This window comes from Salvelinus fontinalis, unplaced genomic scaffold (assembly GCF_029448725.1).
Source record: "Salvelinus fontinalis isolate EN_2023a unplaced genomic scaffold, ASM2944872v1 scaffold_0064, whole genome shotgun sequence".
NCBI classification, from domain to species: domain Eukaryota; kingdom Metazoa; phylum Chordata; class Actinopteri; order Salmoniformes; family Salmonidae; genus Salvelinus; species Salvelinus fontinalis.
In genome coordinates, this window is record NW_026600273.1 from 259,766 (window position 1) to 279,371 (window position 19,606).

Sequence of the window (19,606 nt, forward strand, 5' to 3'; positions counted from 1 at the left end):
TAGGATAGAATACAGTATATACATATGAGATGAGTAATACATAGACTAAGATACAGTAGAATAGGATAGAATACAGTATATACATATGAGATGAGTAATACATAGACTAAGATACAGTAGAATAGGATAGAATACAGTATATACATATGAGATGAGTAATACATAGACTAAGATACAGTAGAATAGGATAGAATACAGTATATACATATGAGATGAGTAATACATAGACAGATACAGTAGAATAGGATAGAATACAGTATATACATATGAGATGAGTAATACATAGACTAAGATACAGTAGAATAGGATAGAATACAGTATATACATATGAGATGAGTAATACATAGACAGATACAGTAGAATAGGATAGAATACAGTATATACATATGAGATGAGTAATACATAGACTAAGATACAGTAGAATAGGATAGAATACAGTATATACATATGAGATGAGTAATACATAGACTAAGATACAGTAGAATAGGATAGAATACAGTATATACATATGAGATGAGTAATGCATAGACTAAGATACAGTAGAATAGGATAGAATACAGTATATACATATGAGATGAGTAATACATAGACTAAGATACAGTAGAATAGGATAGAATACAGTATATACATATGAGATGAGTAATACATAGACTAAGATACAGTAGAATAGGATAGAATACAGTATATGAGATGAGTAATACATAGACTAAGATACAGTAGAATAGGATAGAATACAGTATATACATATGAGATGAGTAATACATAGACTAAGATACAATAGGATAGAATACAGTATATACAAATGAGATGAGTAATGCCAGATATGTAAACATTATTAAAGTGACTAGTGTTCCATTCCTTGAAGTGGCCAATGATTTCAAGTCTGTGTATGTAGGCAGCAGCCTCTGTGTTAGTGATGGAAAAACAGTTTCTGTCTCTCGGTTACAGCTTTGATGCACCTGTACTGACCTCGCCTTCTGGATGATAGCGGGCTGAACAGGCAGTGGCTCGGGTAATAACAAAGAAAAAATGTTTGTGCCTGGGGGGAAATTCACTTTCATACAGCTATAAGGGGTGAGAAATTACACCAATATCAGTGGACAATTTGCACTAATGTCAATAAACATGGATGATGGAACATATTCCCTTTTGCTGACGTGATGAACCACTAAGCGGATATAAATATTTACCATCTAAACCATGCGTGACCTCACCTCTCTGGCTGTAGAAGTGTTCTCCCTAACCAGTCCCTCAACAGCTCTCTGACTGAGCTCCACCCTCACTGGGTCTTCAGAGGAGAGGAAGGCTGAGGAGGGATGGAAGGATGAATGGATCAGTCAGTCAATAAAGTGTAGAGCTGCTGTCTGACAAAATCACTATTTTAGTAGTTCATTAAAGTAAATAAGGCTTTATGACTGCTGAATACCAACTATCAATCACTTAGATCATGTATTTTCAGGTAGAGATACATCCTTGGGATGTCCCTAGCCCGTTGAAGTTGACATTTAAATGTTTAAGGTAGGGGTTAAGGTTAGGGTTTAGGGTAGGGATGTCCCAAGGATCACGGATAGCATTGACCATTGTGCCTTCTTCTGTCTCTTTTACATAGCAGGTGATGGGTTCTGACTTCTGAACTTGAAAATATGAAATATCCTTATTATGTGAAATTGAATGAAACAATAATGTATGTTGATGCTAATATGATGTACAATATTCCATGATGTTTCTATATGATAACAATACCGTAATATATTTAATATGATGTACAATATTCCATGATGTTTCTATATGATAACAATACCGTAATATATTTAATATGATGTACGATATTCCATGATGTTTCAATATGATAACAATAGAGTAATATATTTACTATGATGTACAATATTCCATGATGTTTCTATATGATAACAATAGAGTAATATATTTAATATGATGTACAATATTCCATTATGTTTCTATATGATAACAATACTGTAATATATTTAATATGATGTACAATATTCCATGATGTTTCTATATGATAACAATACCGTAATATATTTAATTTAAAGTTTCACTAATACATTTTTATTAACTTAATTATGATTCAACATCAGTTCACCGTTTCACCTCATACTATATTGGAGCAGCAGCAGCTGACTGCCCGGTTCAACATCAGTTCACCGTCTCACCTCATACTGTATTGGAACAGCAGCAGCTGACTGCCCAGTTCAACATCAGTTCACCGTCTCACCTTATACTGTATTGGAGCAGCAGCAGATGACTGCCCAGTTCAACGTCAGTTCACCGTCTCACCTCATACTGTATTGGAGCAGCAGCAGCTGACTGCCCTGTTCAACATCAGTTCACCGTCTCACCTCATACTGTATTGGAGCAGCAGCAGCTGACTGCCCGGTTCAACATCAGTTCACCGTCTCACCTCATACTGTATTGGAGCAGCAGCAGCTGACTGCCCGGTTCAACATCAGTTCACCGTCTCACCTCATACTGTATTGGAGCAGCAGCAGCTGACTGCCCGGTTCAACATCAGTTCACCGTCTCACCTCATACTGTATTGGAGCAGCAGCAGCTGACTGCCCGGTTCAACATCAGTTCACCGTCTCACCTCATACTGTATTGGAGCAGCAGCAGCTGACTGCCCGGTTCAACATCAGTTCACCGTCTCACCTCATACTGTATTGGAGCAGCAGCAGCTGACTGCCCGGTTCAACATCAGTTCACTGTCTCACCTCATACTGTATTGGAGCAGCAGCAGCTGACTGCCCAGTTCAACATCAGTTCACCGTCTCACCTCATACTGTATTGGAGCAGCAGCAGCTGACTGTCCAGTTCAACATCAGTTCACAGTCTCACCTCATACTGTATTGGAGCAGCAGCAGCTGACTGCCCAGTTCAACATCAGTTCACCGTCTCACCTCATACTGTATTGGAGCAGCAGCAGCTGACTGCCCGGTTCAACGTCAGTTCACCGTCTCACCTCATACTGTATTGGAGCAGCAGCAGCTGACTGCCCGGTTCAACGTCAGTTCACCGTCTCACCTCATACTGTATTGGACCAGCAGCAGCTGACTTGATGTTGATGCTAATCAGCGTGTGTTGAATCTGAGAGTAAATAGATCCGACTACAACTCTAAAAATGAAGGGTTCAACTGGAGTTGTTCTCAGATCCCCTAAGAACCGTAGGGTTCTTGGTCAATGAAAAACAGCCCCAAAAGGTTCTTCAAAGAACTTGTTAGAAGGTGGGTTCATCGAGGAACCTCCGTTGTTGCTGGACTTCTTCCGGGAACTTCGCAATTACAACTGAAAACGATGGTGACAAGTTTGGATGCGACAACAAGTTAAAAAGGTTAAGTTGGGTTGATGTTTGGCTCTGAATATGTCTCGAAATCATTTATATATAATATAACATACTAATAATGAATAACGATTATGGAAGACAATGATGGTTTTCTGTGAATAGCTTCCATAACGTTACTATAGCTAATTACCGTAAATATTAGAAAGCCGGGTTTGACCGTCGGCGTTGTATGAGCTACAGTACAGTACCGTTATCTAGCTAGCTAACGTTATGTCCTAACTAGGCACAACTAGGTTTGGATTATTTCCCTCAACTATATTCTTTCCCATATATTGTATACCGTTTCCATGAAGCCAACATGGCTTTACACTCATTAACGTAAGTTTCCAATCTAGAGCAGTTCTCACTTTTGTGAGAATGAACTAGCTAACGTTAACTAACTAACTAAGGACGGTGACCTGTCCAGACGAGATGTTACAACGAACTGAATCGTCAATGGAGGTCTTCCTCTTTATATAGCCTGCTACAGCATGCAATACTATTAACTCACAAGGGGGCATAACGTTACATGTACAATACTATCCCATTTTGGAAACGTTACATGGACAATACTATCCCATTTTGGAAACGTTACATGGACAATACTATCCCATTTTGGAAACGTTACATGGACAATACTGTCCCATTTTGGAAACGTTACATGGACAATACTATCCCATTTTGGAAACGTTACATGGACAATACTATCCCATTTTGGAAACGTTACATGGACAATACTATCCCATTTTGGAAATGTTACATGTACAATACTGTCCCATTTTGGAAACGTTACATGTTCGCCCCCTTGTGGAGGGAAATGAATATCTTAGATGGTAGCTGTAGATGGGATTCAAATGCATAATGGTATTAATACAGTGTCTAGACTACCTCTTTTGTATAAATGCCCTTCAGAATCCAAACACAGTATTGCCACGCAGCAAAATGTTGCGTATAATCTTTCAAGTCAGCCTGATAAAATATTGAACAATTTGTGTACAAAGATATCTTGAAATGTGATATTAGGCCTGTATGGCAGTACTTTTACTGTATGGCAGTACTGTATTGGCTAGTGCTTTCTCCAATATGTTCTTCTATTTTGCATTACATTGTATGTCGATGCCATTTATCTTTCAATATTTATTTAATATATATATATTTTAATGCTTGTAAGACTATTCTTTGACACATTTTCTCTTCCTTTGAAATTCTTATAGGACAGAACATGGACACAATGCAATTGGGATCAAGAAGAAGGTACAGATCTGTTGTAGGACAGCTGCATTTGAAGTGTACATTTAACCTACATAGCAGTCAATACAAACTGAAATCTATTAGCATACAAATGTGTGCAAATTATCTTTCAGATCTTCTCAGAAATGAATCAAGTCCATGGAATGGATATAGACAAAAAGATAATTCAAGGACTATCAGAGGTAGAGAGGCGAGGCAGGGGTGAGGACATCATCCTGCTATTTTGACAGTCCCTGAAGGACAATACAGAAGAGGGATTTGCTCTTATTCCTTCCCTTTCTCTAATGTATTTTGTAATAAAATGATCAAGTGTAGTAAGATCATTGCTTTACTTTACTAGGACCGGAGACCACAGCAGTGATTCTGCTCTTGCCCTACCTCTTCAATGAGGACCCGAGTGGCCTTTATGTCCGTGACAAGGTATGCCTATGCACCAATCATCTGTTTCTTCATAAACATTGGTGTGCATGCGATATAAAACTACAGCTGAACATTTACGTTCAAGTACGTTGAAATTAAATATTTTTATTTTCAACTAAAACCAAACTTATATTGTACGTCAGGCATAGTCTTATTTTCAACGACATTTTGCTAGGTGGGATATCCCCAATGTCACAGTTTAAACGTGTCCAAATCAATAGTCCAAATGCAGAAACAGTTTGTGATAAATTGAAAACCTAAATGTAAAATGTGCTATATACACAAACATCTGCCACAATAATCATATTACTTAAACAAACACCTTATAAACTGCACAAGCACCAGAAACACTGTTGTTTTGACAAGTAGCAATAAATCACTGATATCGATTAGGGGGGACATCAGGTTGTACGTGCTGTTGAAACTAACACAACTAAAAAAACACATGGAAATGGGAGATATATTTTACCTCACTGGTTAGAGACAGTCAGCTACATATTGGAGTGATGCATTTAAATGTAGAGGTCGCTAAACAAAGGAACACAACACTTATTTGTCATCACTCATCGATATCATGTTGAAATCAGTTGATTCTGGGAATAATGTGTACATCACTGGTTAGAGGACAACTCTTTTTTTGTTAGTCACTTTGTGTTAAATCACATAAATAGTACTCTTTCAATTCAGAGCCTGGATTTCCCCCAATGAGCCTAATATCCATATCATGTTGAAACCAATTGATAAGGGGGCAAACGTTTAGTGTTATACATTGTGACATTCTGACTGACTGCAGAGTATATTAATATTAAAATCACTCATCGATATCATGTCAAAATTATTTGTGTGACAGAAGGGAGATGAGGTTACGCGTCCTGTTAAAACTAAAAGCTCAAAAAACACACAGAATATGGGAATAATGTGTACATCCCTGATTAGAGGACAATTTGTAGAAAATAGATCGCTACATTTCGAAGTGTTGCATTATGATTCAAGTGGGTCATCAACATGGTAAGTGTAACACAGCTCTTTTTGTGTTAGTCACTTTTTGTTAAATCACATAAATAATACTCTTTCAATTCAGAGCCTGGATTTTCCCCCTGAGGCTAATATCCATATCATGTTGAAATCAATAGAACAGGGGACAAACATTTAGGGTTCTACATTGTGACATCATTTAAATACTCCTACTACAATGTTAAAACATTCTACATTATGACATCATTACACACTCCTCCTACAATGTTAAAACATTCTACATTGTGACATTAATTCATTGATATCATGAAACAACTCCATGTATTTTCTGATGTTTAATCAGAGATCTTTTATCAGTGTACCTCTTCCCACATTGATCACAGCTATGAGGTTTCTCTCCCGTGTGTATTCTCTGGTGTACAGTCAGAATGCTAGATGTAGTAAAACTCTTCCCACATTGACCACAGGTATAAGGTTTATCTCCTGTGTGTGTTCTCTGGTGTACAGTCAGAATGCTAGATGTAGTAAAACTCTTCCCACATTGACCACAGGTATAAGATTTATCTCCTGTGTGTATTCTCTGGTGTGATGTCAGCTGGCCAGATCGACCAAAACTCTTTCCACATTGAGCACAGCTATAAGATTTCTCTCCTGTGTGTATTCTCTGGTGTGATGTCAGCTGGCCAGATCGACCAAAACTCTTTCCACATTGATCACAGCTATAAGGTTTCTCTCCTGTGTGCATTCTATGGTGTAGAGTCAGAGTGCTAGATGCAGCAAAACTCTTCCCACATTGATCACAGCTATAAGGTTTCTCTCCTGTGTGGGTTCTCTGGTGTAGAGTCAGTTGGGCAGATGTAGTAAAACTCTTCCCACATTGATCACAGCCATAAGGTTTATCTCCTGTGTGTGTTCTCTGGTGTAGAGTCAGTTGGGCAGATGTAGTAAAACTCTTCCCACATTGACCACAGCTATAAGATTTCTCTCCTGTGTGTATTCTCTGGTGTAGAGTCAGAGTGCTAGATTGACCAAAACTCTTCCCACATTGACCACAGCTATAAGGTTTCTCTCCTGTGTGTATTCTCTGGTGTACAATAAGATGGCTAGATGTATCAAAACTCTTCCCACATTGAGTACAGCTATAAGATTTCTCTCCTGTGTGTGTTCTCTTGTGTGACATCAAGCTGCTTAGATGAATAAAACTCTTCACACATTCATTACAGCTATATGGTTTCTCTCCTGTGTGTGTTCTATGGTGTAGAGTCAGAGTGCTAGATTGACCAAAACTCTTCCCACATTGACCACAGCTATATGGTTTCTCTCCTGTGTGTGTTCTCTGGTGTGATATAAGGTTGCTTAGCTGAGTAAAACTCTTACCACATTGAGTACAGCTATAAGATTTCTCTCCTGTGTGTATTCTTTGGTGTAGAGTCAGAGTGCTAGATTGACCAAAACTCTTCCCACATTGACCACAGCTATATGATTTCTCTCCTGTGTGTGTTCTCTGGTGTGATATAAGGTTGCTTAGCTGAGTAAAACTCTTACCACATTGAGTACAGCTATACGGTTTCTCTCCTGTGTGTGTTCTCTGGTGTGTTATCAGGCTGGTTGAATGAGTAAAACTCTTCCCACATTGACAGCTATAAGGTTTCTCTACTGTGTGGATTTTCTGATGAATTGTAATGCCTGCTGAGGAGGTGACTTTCTTCCCACAGTCAGAGCAGCAATGAGGTTTCTTCCCTGTGGATCTCCGCTGGTGTTTCTTGAAGTGTTCTGATCTGGAGAGACTCTTCTCTGCCTCGTCAGCATCATGAGGTTGTTGAGGCTCCCCAGAGGATCCAGGACAGTCACGTCTCTTTCCTGTGTGAATGACAAAGTCATACAGATGGTTAAAGGCCCACAACAGCAGAAATCCACTGTAAAAGGTGATGCCAACAGCGTAGCCATGATGTTGTACAATAATTGACGTCTGTAATGAATGTAATGATTTGACATTTGTCTTAAAAGGAGCAAGAATAGTCATATATTGTCATGTTTTCACATTAGTAGTAACACCTAAGATTGTAGACTAGAAATAAGTTATTCATGTTGTTGAAACTCTAAGCAGTGAGCCAGACGACTTTTGGTCTCCAATATAGGCCCCTTTCCGTGTTGCTAAAATTGCGGCACGAGGGCGATGCAAATGCAATTTGATTGTAGAAACTCCTCCCTTCTAATGAGGAAACCACTAATTATGGATGTAGTATATCTGCCTGGAGCAAAAATGGTGAGCAAAGATTTTAGTTTTTCACAATGTATTCTCAATGTGAATGGGGGAAAACTCAGGGGAGTAGCCTCCATTTCCAGGTTGATTATGAGTACATTTCACACTACTTTGGATTATAATTGTAAGGCTCGTTTGAATGTCCTGCTTAATATTAATACTCTTTCTTACAAGATGGCATCTCATATGTATATACTATATTCTATCCTATTCTACTGTATCTTAGTCAATGTATTACTCATCTCATATGTATATACTATATTCTATCCTATTCTACTGTATCTTAGTCTGTGTATTACTCATCTCATATGTATATACTATATTATATCCTATTCTACTGTATCTTAGTCAATGTCAAAAAAAAATCTTCCCAAGATGGCATAGCAGTTCAGAAGTCATTTTGTCCTAGTATTGTCGTGTCCTGTATATATATATATATATATATATTTACACCTTTCTTCGCATATCTTTTATATATTTTATTAGAACTCAACTACAAAAAGCTTTCCTGCAACCCGCCTCACCAATTACACAAAAAAAGTATTATTTACCTCAAATCTGAAAATCCACAATAGAAGCTAGCCAGAAGCTAACCAGAAGCTAGCCAGAAACTAGCCAGAAGCTAACCAGAAACTAGCCAGAAGCTAACCTGAAGCTACCCAGAAGTTAGCCGGTTTACTGGCTAACGTTAGTATTTCAGCTACCCACGTTTTGTGGTCATCAGCTATTCCTTTAGCTCGATAATCTATCGGCACTTTTGTACAACGCGACTCAGACCAGAACATACCGGACCGATTTTCTCAATATCCCCGGATTTCAACCGCAAGCTCTGGACATTTACACCTTGATTTCGCAGCTAGCTAGCTGCAAACCCTGTGACTATTGGCTTACGTCGATCCCGGAGCAAACTTAAATTATTCCGGAGCTAGCCAGCTGAAGAGTTCCATTAGCCATTCCCGGGCTACAATCACCTATCCGGACCCCTTTTTTTTTACTACAAATGCGGAGCCCCACCAGGCCTTCACGACTGACTACCGACGTTATCTGCCCGAGGGAGTTATCCAACTGGCACCTCCATCGCAACGTTACCTGAACGCTCATCTGGGGCCCGCTAATTGTTAGCTGTCTTATCGGCTGCTATCTGAATAAGTATATCGAACAATTTTTCTTGGGTGACTATATCTATTTTGCCAATCGGATTGATCCCCTCTACCACACGGAACCCCACTAATCTACCGACGGAAACGCACGAGGTGACTAAAAATAGACCTCCATCCTATGCTATCTTGCTACCGATAGCCAGCTACCCGGCCAGCTGTCTGGATCGCCGTGACCCCAACCAACCTCTACTCACTGGACCCTTATGATCACTCGATTAAGCATGCCTCTCCTTAATGTAAATATGCCTTGTCCATTGCTGTTCTGGTTAGTGTTTATTGGCTTATTTCACTGTAGAGCCTCTAGCCCTGCTCACTATACCATATCCAACCTTTCAGTTCCACCACCCACATATGCGATGACATCACCTGGTTTCAATGATGTTTCTAGAGACAATATCTCTCTCATCATCACTCAATACCTAGGTTTACCTCCACTGTATTCACATCCTACCATACCTTTGTCTGTACATTATTCCTTGAAGCTATTTTATCGCCCCAGAAACTTCCTTTTACTCTCTGTTCTAGACGACCAATTCTCATAGCTTTTAACCGTACCCTTATCCTACTCCTCCTCTGTTCCTCTGGTGATGTAGAGGTGAACCCAGGCCCTGCAGTACCTAGCTCCACTCCTATTCCCCAGGCACTCTCTTTTGATGACTTCTGTAACCGTAATAGCCTTGGTTTCATGCATGTTAACATTAGAAGCCTCCTCCCTAAGTTTGTTTTGTTCACTGCTTTAGCACACTCTGCCAACCCGGATGTTTTAGCCGTGTCTGAATCCTGGCTTAGGAAGACCACCAAAAATTCGGACATTTTCATCCCTAACTACAAGATTTTCAGACAAGATAGAACTGCCAAAGGGGGCGGTGTTGCAATCTACTGCAAGGATTGCCTGCAGAGTTCTGTTTTACTATCCAGGTCTGTTCCCAAACAATTTGACCTTCTACTTTTAAAAATCCACCTCTCTAAAAACAAGTCTCTCACCGTTGCCGCCTGCTATAGACCACCCTCTGCCCCCAGCTGTGCTCTGGACACCATATGTGAACTGATTGCCCCCCATCTATCTTCGCCTCTCTCCCTTTTCACTCCCTCTCTCCGCCTCTCTCCCTTTTCACTCCCCCTCTCCGCCTCTCTCCCTTTTCACTCCCTCTCTCTCCCTTTTCACTCCCTCTCTCTCCCTTTTCACTCCGCCTCTCTCCCTTTTCACTCCCCTCTCTCCGCCTCTCTCCCTTTTCACTCCCCTCTCTCCGCCTCTCTCCCTTTTCACTCCCTCTCTCTGCCTCTCTACCTTTTCACTCCCTCTCCCGCCCTAAGAACTTCCCATTTGAATCAATAAGGATTGCAGTTGTGGGTGACTATCTGGGTGGAGCAGACTGGGAGGCTGGTATTCTGACCTGGGCTGGAGCAGACTGGGAGGCTGGTATTCTGACCTGGGCTGGAGCAGACTGGGAGGCTGGTATTCTGACATGGGCTGGAGCACACTGTGCTGGAGCAGACTGAGAGGCTGGTAAGTTGACCTGTGCTGGAGCAGACTGAGAGGCTGGTATTCTGACCTGGGCTGGAGCAGACTGAGAGGCTGTTATTAGGCTGAGAGGCTGGTATTCAGCCACCAGGGGGCACCAAACCTCTTTGAAAAGTTCATGTGAATAGTTACCACTTCTCAGGAGATGATAGACTTAGCCTTTCAAATGTTTTGTAATGATGGGATGGCTATTGAACAGAACTTTAAAACCTGGTTTTCTTGTATGTACCATTTCATGAAATCACACATTTGACCTTTATGCTCACTGAGTCTGTACATAGTCAAAGCTTTCCTTAAGTTTGGGTCAGTCACAGTGGTCAGGTATTCTGCCCTTTCTCCGCCTCTCTCCCTTTTCACTCCCTCTCTCCTCCCCTTTCCCTTTTCACTCCCTCTCTCCGCCTCTCTCCCTTTTCACTCCCTCTCCCCGAACCCTTTCCCTTTTCACTCCCCACTCTCCGCCTCTCTCCCTTTTCACTCCCCTCTCTCCCTTTTCACTCCCCTCTCTCCGCCTCTCTCCCTTTTCACTCCCTCTCTCCGCCTCTCTCCCTTTTCACTCCCTCTCTCCGCCTCTCTCCCTTTTCACTCCCCTCTCTCCGCCTCTCTCCCTTTTCACTCCCCTCTCTCCGCCTCTCTCCCTTTTCACTCCCTCTCTCCGCCTCTCTCCCTTTTCACTCCCTCTCTCCGCATCTCTCCCTTTTCACTCCCTCTCTCCGCCTCTCTCCCTTTTCACTCCCTCTCTCGGCCTCTCTCCCTTTTCACTCCCTCTCTCCGCCTCTCTCCCTTTTCACTCCCTCTCCCCGCCTCTCTCCCTTTTCACCCCCTCTCTCCGCCTCTCTCCCTTTTCACTCCCTCTCTCCGCCTCTCTCCCTTTTCACTCCCCCTCTCCGCCTCTCTCCCTTTTCACTCCCTCTCTCTCCCTTTTCACTCCCTCTCTCTCCCTTTTCACTCCGCCTCTCTCCCTTTTCACTCCCCTCTCTCCGCCTCTCTCCCTTTTCACTCCCCTCTCTCCGCCTCTCTCCCTTTTCACTCCCTCTCTCTGCCTCTCTACCTTTTCACTCCCTCTCCCGCCCTAAGAACTTCCCATTTGAATCAATAAGGATTGCAGTTGTGGGTGACTATCTGGGTGGAGCAGACTGGGAGGCTGGTATTCTGACCTGTGTTGGAGCAGACTGGGAGGCTGGTATTCTGACATGGGCTGGAGCACACTGTGCTGGAGCAGACTGAGAGGCTGGTAAGTTGACCTGTGCTGGAGCAGACTGAGAGGCTGGTATTCTGACCTGGGCTGGAGCAGACTGAGAGGCTGTTATTAGGCTGAGAGGCTGGTATTCAGCCACCAGGGGGCACCAAACCTCTTTGAAAAGTTCATGTGAATAGTTACCACTTCTCAGGAGATGATAGACTTAGCCTTTCAAATGTTTTGTAATGATGGGATGGCTATTGAACAGAACTTTAAAACCTGGTTTTCTTGTATGTACCATTTCATGAAATCACACATTTGACCTTTATGCTCACTGAGTCTGTACATAGTCAAAGCTTTCCTTAAGTTTGGGTCAGTCACAGTGGTCAGGTATTCTGCCCTTTCTCCGCCTCTCTCCCTTTTCACTCCCTCTCTCCTCCCCTTTCCCTTTTCACTCCCTCTCTCCGCCTCTCTCCCTTTTCACTCCCTCTCCCCGAACCCTTTCCCTTTTCACTCCCCACTCTCCGCCTCTCTCCCTTTTCACTCCCCTCTCTCCCTTTTCACTCCCCTCTCTCCGCCTCTCTCCCTTTTCACTCCCTCTCTCCGCCTCTCTCCCTTTTCACTCCCTCTCTCCGCCTCTCTCCCTTTTCACTCCCCTCTCTCCGCCTCTCTCCCTTTTCACTCCCCTCTCTCCGCCTCTCTCCCTTTTCACTCCCTCTCTCCGCCTCTCTCCCTTTTCACTCCCTCTCTCCGCATCTCTCCCTTTTCACTCCCTCTCTCCGCCTCTCTCCCTTTTCACTCCCTCTCTCGGCCTCTCTCCCTTTTCACTCCCTCTCTCCGCCTCTCTCCCTTTTCACTCCCTCTCCCCGCCTCTCTCCCTTTTTACCCCCTCTCTCCGCCTCTCTCCCTTTTCACTCCCTCTCTCCGCCTCTCTCCCTTTTCACTCCCCCTCTCCGCCTCTCTCCCTTTTCACTCCCTCTCTCTCCCTTTTCACTCCCTCTCTCTCCCTTTTCACTCCGCCTCTCTCCCTTTTCACTCCCCTCTCTCCGCCTCTCTCCCTTTTCACTCCCCTCTCTCTGCCTCTCTACCTTTTCACTCCCTCTCCCGCCCTAAGAACTTCCCATTTGAATCAATAAGGATTGCAGTTGTGGGTGACTATCTGGGTGGAGCAGACTGGGAGGCTGGTATTCTGACCTGGGCTGGAGCAGACTGGGAGGCTGGTATTCTGACCTGGGCTGGAGCAGACTGGGAGGCTGGTATTCTGACATGGGCTGGAGCACACTGTGCTGGAGCAGACTGAGAGGCTGGTAAGTTGACCTGTGCTGGAGCAGACTGAGAGGCTGGTATTCTGACCTGGGCTGGAGCAGACTGAGAGGCTGTTATTAGGCTGAGAGGCTGGTATTCAGCCACCAGGGGGCACCAAACCTCTTTGAAAAGTTCATGTGAATAGTTACCACTTCTCAGGAGATGATAGACTTAGCCTTTCAAATGTTTTGTAATGATGGGATGGCTATTGAACAGAACTTTAAAACCTGGTTTTCTTGTATGTACCATTTCATGAAATCACACATTTGACCTTTATGCTCACTGAGTCTGTACATAGTCAAAGCTTTCCTTAAGTTTGGGTCAGTCACAGTGGTCAGGTATTCTGCCCTTTCTCCGCCTCTCTCCCTTTTCACTCCCTCTCTCCTCCCCTTTCCCTTTTCACTCCCTCTCTCCGCCTCTCTCCCTTTTCACTCCCTCTCCCCTTTCCCTTTCCCTTTTCACTCCCCACTCTCCGCCTCTCTCCCTTTTCACTCCCCTCTCTCCCTTTTCACTCCCCTCTCTCCGCCTCTCTCCCTTTTCACTCCCTCTCTCCGCCTCTCTCCCTTTTCACTCCCTCTCTCCGCCTCTCTCCCTTTTCACTCCCCTCTCTCCGCCTCTCTCCCTTTTCACTCCCCTCTCTCCGCCTCTCTCCCTTTTCACTCCCTCTCTCCGCCTCTCTCCCTTTTCACTCCCTCTCTCCGCATCTCTCCCTTTTCACTCCCTCTCTCCGCCTCTCTCCCTTTTCACTCCCTCTCTCGGCCTCTCTCCCTTTTCACTCCCTCTCTCCGCCTCTCTCCCTTTTCACTCCCTCTCCCCGCCTCTCTCCCTTTTCACCCCCTCTCTCCGCCTCTCTCCCTTTTCACTCCCTCTCTCCGCCTCTCTCCCTTTTCACACCCTCTCTCTCACAATTTAAATCTCTCTCTCCCGTTTCACTCCCTCTCTCCGCCTCTCTCCCTTTTCACTCCCCTCTCTCCGCCTCTCTCCCTTTTCACTCCCTCTCTCTCCCTTTTCTCTCCCTCTCTCTCCCTTTTCACTCCGCCTCTCTCTGCCTCTCTCCCTTTTCACTCCACTCTCTCCGCCTCTCTCCCTTTTCACTCCCTCTCTCCGCCTCTCTACCTTTTCACTCCCTCTCCCTCCCTAAGAACTTCCCATTTGAATCAATAAGGATTGCAGTTGTGGGTGACTATCTGGGTGGAGCAGACTGGGAGGCTGGTATTCTGACCTGTGCTGGAGCAGACTGAGAGGCTGGTATTCTGACCTGGGCTGGAGCAGACTGGGAGGCTGGTATTCTGACCTGTGCTGGAGCAGACTGGGAGGCTGGTATTCTGACATGGGCTGGAGCACACTGTGCTGGAGCAGACTGAGAGGCTGGTAAGTTGACCTGTGCTGGAGCAGACTGAGAGGCTGGTAAGTTGACCTGTGCTGGAGCAGACTGAGAGGCTGGTATTCTGACCTGGGCTGGAGAAGACTGGGAGGCTGGTATTCTGACCTGGGCTGGAGCAGACTGAGAGGCTGGTATTCTGACCTGTGCTGGAGCAGACTGGGAGGCTGGTATTCTGACCTGTGCTGGAGCAGACTGAGAGGCTGGTATTCTGACCTGTGCTGGAGCAGACTGGGAGGCTGGTATTCTGACATGGGCTGGAGCACACTGTGCTGGAGCAGACTGAGAGGCTGGTAAGTTGACCTGTGCTGGAGCAGACTGAGAGGCTGGTAAGTTGACCTGTGCTGGAGCAGACTGAGAGGCTGGTATTCTGACCTGGGCTGGAGAAGACTGGGAGGCTGGTATTCTGACCTGGGCTGGAGCAGACTGGGAGGCTGGTATTCTGACCTCGGCTGGAGCAGACTGAGAGGCTGGTTGGCTAACCTGGGCTGGAGCAGACTGAGAGAATGTTATTCTGGCCTGGGCTGGAGCAGACTGGGAGGCTGGTATTCTGACCTGGGCTGGAGCAGACTGGGAGGCTGGTATTCTGACCTGGGCTGGAGCACACTGTGTTGGAGCAGACTGAGAGGCTGGTTGGCTGACCTGGGCTGGAGCAGACTGAGAGGCTGGTATTCTGACCTGGGCTGGAGCACACTGTGCTGGAGCAGACTGGGAGACTGGTATTCTGACCTGTGCTGGAGCAGACTGGGAGACTGGTATTCTGACCTGGGCTGGAGTGCACTGTGTTGGAGCAGACTGAGAGGCTGGTATTCTGACCTGGGCTGGAGCAGACTGAGAGGCTGGTATTCTGACCTGGGCTGGAGCACACTGTGCTGGAGCAGACTGGGAGGCTGGTATTCTGACCTGTGCTGGAGCAGACTGGGAGACTGGTATTCTGACCTGGGCTGGAGCACACTGTGTTGGAGCAGATGGGAGGCTGGTATTCTGACCTGTGCTGGAGCAGACTGGGAGGCTGGTATTCTGACCTGTGCTGGAGCAGACTGGGACACTGGTATTCTGACCTGTGCTGGAGCAGACTGGGAGACTGGTATACTGACCTGGGCTGGATCAGACTGGGAGGCTGGTATTCTGACCTGGGCTGGAGCAGACTGAGAGGCTGGTATTCTGACCTGGGCTGGAGCAGACTGGTAGGCTGGTGCAGTGTCATCAGGCTGTGATGGTGGAGGCCATCCTGTTCTCGGGTTCTGCTTGTGTTATGCCAACCACCAGGTCATTATAACCACCAGGTCATTATAACATCCAGGTCATTATTACCACCAGGTCATTATTACCACCAGGTCATTATTACCACCAGGTCATTATTACCACCAGGTCATTATAACCACCAGGTCATTATAACCACCAGGTCATTAGAACCACCAGGTCATTATTACCACCAGGTCATTAGAACCACCAGGTCATTATAACCACCAGGTCATTATAACCACCAGGTCATTATAACCACCAGGTCATTATTACCACCAGGTCATTAGAACCACCAGGTCATTAGAACCACCAGGTCAGGGAGAAAAGACTCACTCTGACATCTGTCGAGTTGAAGTATCTGCTCTCCAGTTGAAATTTCAGCTCTGGTGCAGATGTGCCCATCTGCTCTCCAGGTGTAGACCCAGGGGGCCCGTTTAGAAACCTTTTAGGACATTTCGAGATGACAGATGTTTGTGTTTGGTCTATTAATGTACCTGTGAGTTGAAATTTTTATCATTTTTGCATTTTTGACAAAATTAGACTCCTTTTAAAGTGTCATTTTTTCGCTCAGGTAGGGTATCAGCCTGATCTATTTAAAAACACTTTTTCCACATTTCAAGATAGCAGTGTGTTCAGTTTGATCATTTCAAAGACAGCTGCATCTTCATTTTATTAATAATATTCAAAAAAAAATTTTTTTCCCATTTTTCATCATAAAAATTCCCTCGGCTGTTAACCTCAACTCCAGAGGTGTACAAGGTGAGGGATCAGCCTGGATTATTTAAAAACACTTTTTCAACATTTCAAGATAGCAGTTAGTTTAGTTTGATGTACATAAAGATAGCTGCATCTTTATTCTACTCATTTTCAAAAATATTGTTTTTACCAAAAACATGTGAAAATGAATAAAATAAAGTTGCAGCTGTCTTTATTTACATCAAACTGGAGTAACTGCTATCTTGAAATGTTGAAAAAGTGTGTTTAAATAGGCATCCTATTTAAAATAGGCATTTCCAAATTAGCTGAAAGGCTGAGGGAATCATCTCCAACCTCTTCTCAGGAGATGGCTCCCTCAGCCTTTCAACTAATGTTCAAATGATAGGATAATTATTTAAAAACACTTTTTCAACATTTCAAGATAGCAGTTAGTTCGTTTTGAGCATATCAAAGACAGCTGCAAGTTGATTTTATTTTATTTTTATTCCAGCCAAAAATATTCTAAGTCCACACAGAAGTTCACACTCAACTTTGTTTGGTGATTGAACAGGTTAGCAGGTGTATTTTTGAATATGGTTCTTAATATGGTTCATTGGGTTGCTGGGGTCCACTGCTTGCTAAGGGGGAACCCCCCACCCGTGTTCAGCCGACTGGGGCGCACTCTCTGTCAACATTTTCAACATTTCAAGATAGCAGTTTATTAAGTCTGATGCATATTTATTTTTTTAATTTTCACACACCCTAACCCACCTCATTTGAAAGGTTAATGTGAATAGTTACCACTTCTCAGGAGATGATAGACTTAGCCTTTCAAATGTTTTGTAATGATGGGATGGCTATTGAACAGAACTTTAAAACCTGGTTTTCTTGTCTGTACCAGTTCATGAAATCACACATTTGACATTTATGCTCACTGAGTCTGTACATAGTCAAAGCTTTCCTTAAGTTTGAGTCAGTCACAGTGGTCAGGTATTCTGTCACTGTGTACTCTCTGTTTAGGAACAAATTGCAATTGATAATGTACAAGTGTCAGCTTTTTTCCACATTATCAATTGCTCATGTCATGTTGATCCAAATATAGTAGTTGGTTCTCTGTTGAATAGTCTGACCCCTCAAAACATCTAGGCATTAGTTCCTTGCATAAGCCATTACAGGCAAAATTGTTGAACTATTTGTCACAAACTGTCAAGCATAGTTTTACACATTTCTATAAGACCTTTTGTACAAAAACGTAAACTGATGAATCGTGCAGGTGAAATTGACCCTCACTCATGAAGGAATGAAGTTTTGATTTACATAGCCTGCAATTGTGACAATCACTGCATTCAAACCTGTGTAGATCAGTCATTTTTTAATATACAGACTTAAAAATCAGGATTCTGTAACAGCATACTCCATTCAAGATATGTGTTTACTGTGACAACCAGAAGTGCCTTAAGATGGTGTCATAGATGCTGTTTTGAAGGGGTAAAAGGTCAAGACTTTTCAAAACTTCATATATGTGATTAGACAACCCTCGTGAACTGTAAATCAGTCATTTCTCCCAACAGATGTCAAAGAAAAGCTCTCACACACACACACAGCAGGGATGGAGTGAAAAAGTACGGTGCTTAAAGACACACAAACCCTGCAATGGCATTACTATTATCTCCAGGCCGTGCCGAGTTCAACGAGATGCCCCGCTTGACCGTAGCTCACTCGGTCTGAGCGCAGCCACAGTGACAACAAGACGGACCCAGAGCTGTCTGTCTGTCTGTCTGTCTCTGTCTGTCTCTGTCTGTCTCTGTCTGTCTGTCTGTCTGTCTGTTTGTCTCTGTCTGTGTCTGTCGGTCTCTGTCTGTCTGTCTGTCTGTCTGTCTGTCTGTCTGTCTGTCTGTCTGTCTGTCTGTATCTCTCTCACATTCTCTCTCTCTCTCTTTCTCTACGATTAGAATGCAAAGTCTCTCCCTATCTCTCTCTCTCTTTTGGATAACTTTAAGAAATAGAGTCTCTCTCTCAATTCAATTCAATTCAAGGGGCTTTATTCAATTCAAGGGGCTTCTTTCTCTCTCTCTCTCTCTCTCTCTCTCTCTCAATTCAATTCAATTCAATTCAAGGGGCTTTATTGGCATGGGAAACATGTGTTTACATTACCAAAGCGAGTGAGGTAGATAATATACAACAGTGAAATAAACAATAAAAATGAACAGTAAACATTACACATGCAGAAGTTTCAAAACAAAATAGACATTACAAATGTCATATTATATATATATACAGTGTTGTAACAATGTGCAAATGGTTAAAGTACAAAAGGGAATGAGATCCCTGAATGGTAAAAAAAGCATCTCCAAATAGAATATGTTTGTATCACAAATTATCTTACAGATATTTTGACCATATCTGACAGGCTCCCAAAGGCAATCAAAGGATCTAGCTCACTTAATGCCCCATACCCTCCCCATCACCAATCAGCCCTGCCATTGTTTGTATTCATACTGTTTTGTAAAGAATGTCTTCTTGTCTGTTAGGTTGTATTCCACTGGGAAAGTGATTACAGTTTTCATCAGTCGCTTTGGTGCATTTCTTAGATCAAAAGTGCAATTCTTGATACGACTTGTACAAATTCCAAATCATCTAGTCACTTGTGCACATCATTAAAGCAATTTCTTATTCCTTTGAACAAATTGCAATTGATAATGTACAAGTGTCAGCTTTTTTCCACATTATCAATTGCTCACGTCATGTTGATCAAAATATAGTAGATGGTTCTCTGTTGAATAGTCTTACCCCTCAAAACATCTAGGCATTAGTTCCTTGCATAAGCCATTACATGCAAAATTGTTCAACTATTTGTCATAAACTGTCAAG

The 19,606-nt window shown here is 43.5% G+C and overlaps 2 protein-coding genes across 2 annotated transcripts in view; one reads left to right on the plus strand and one right to left on the minus strand.

Annotated features, from left to right (window-relative positions):
- The window catches only part of LOC129842747 (zinc finger protein 660-like), a 35,010-nt gene that overhangs the window by 10,878 nt on the left and 4,526 nt on the right, over positions 1–19,606 (plus strand). The gene's annotated exons all lie outside the window — the stretch shown is intronic.
- On the minus strand, positions 4,508–8,031 carry LOC129842741 (zinc finger protein OZF-like). The gene has a single exon (XM_055911371.1). It carries the CDS (start codon positions 8,007–8,009, stop codon positions 6,291–6,293), a length of 1,719 nt encoding a protein of 572 aa, XP_055767346.1. The 5' UTR covers positions 8,010–8,031; the 3' UTR covers positions 4,508–6,290.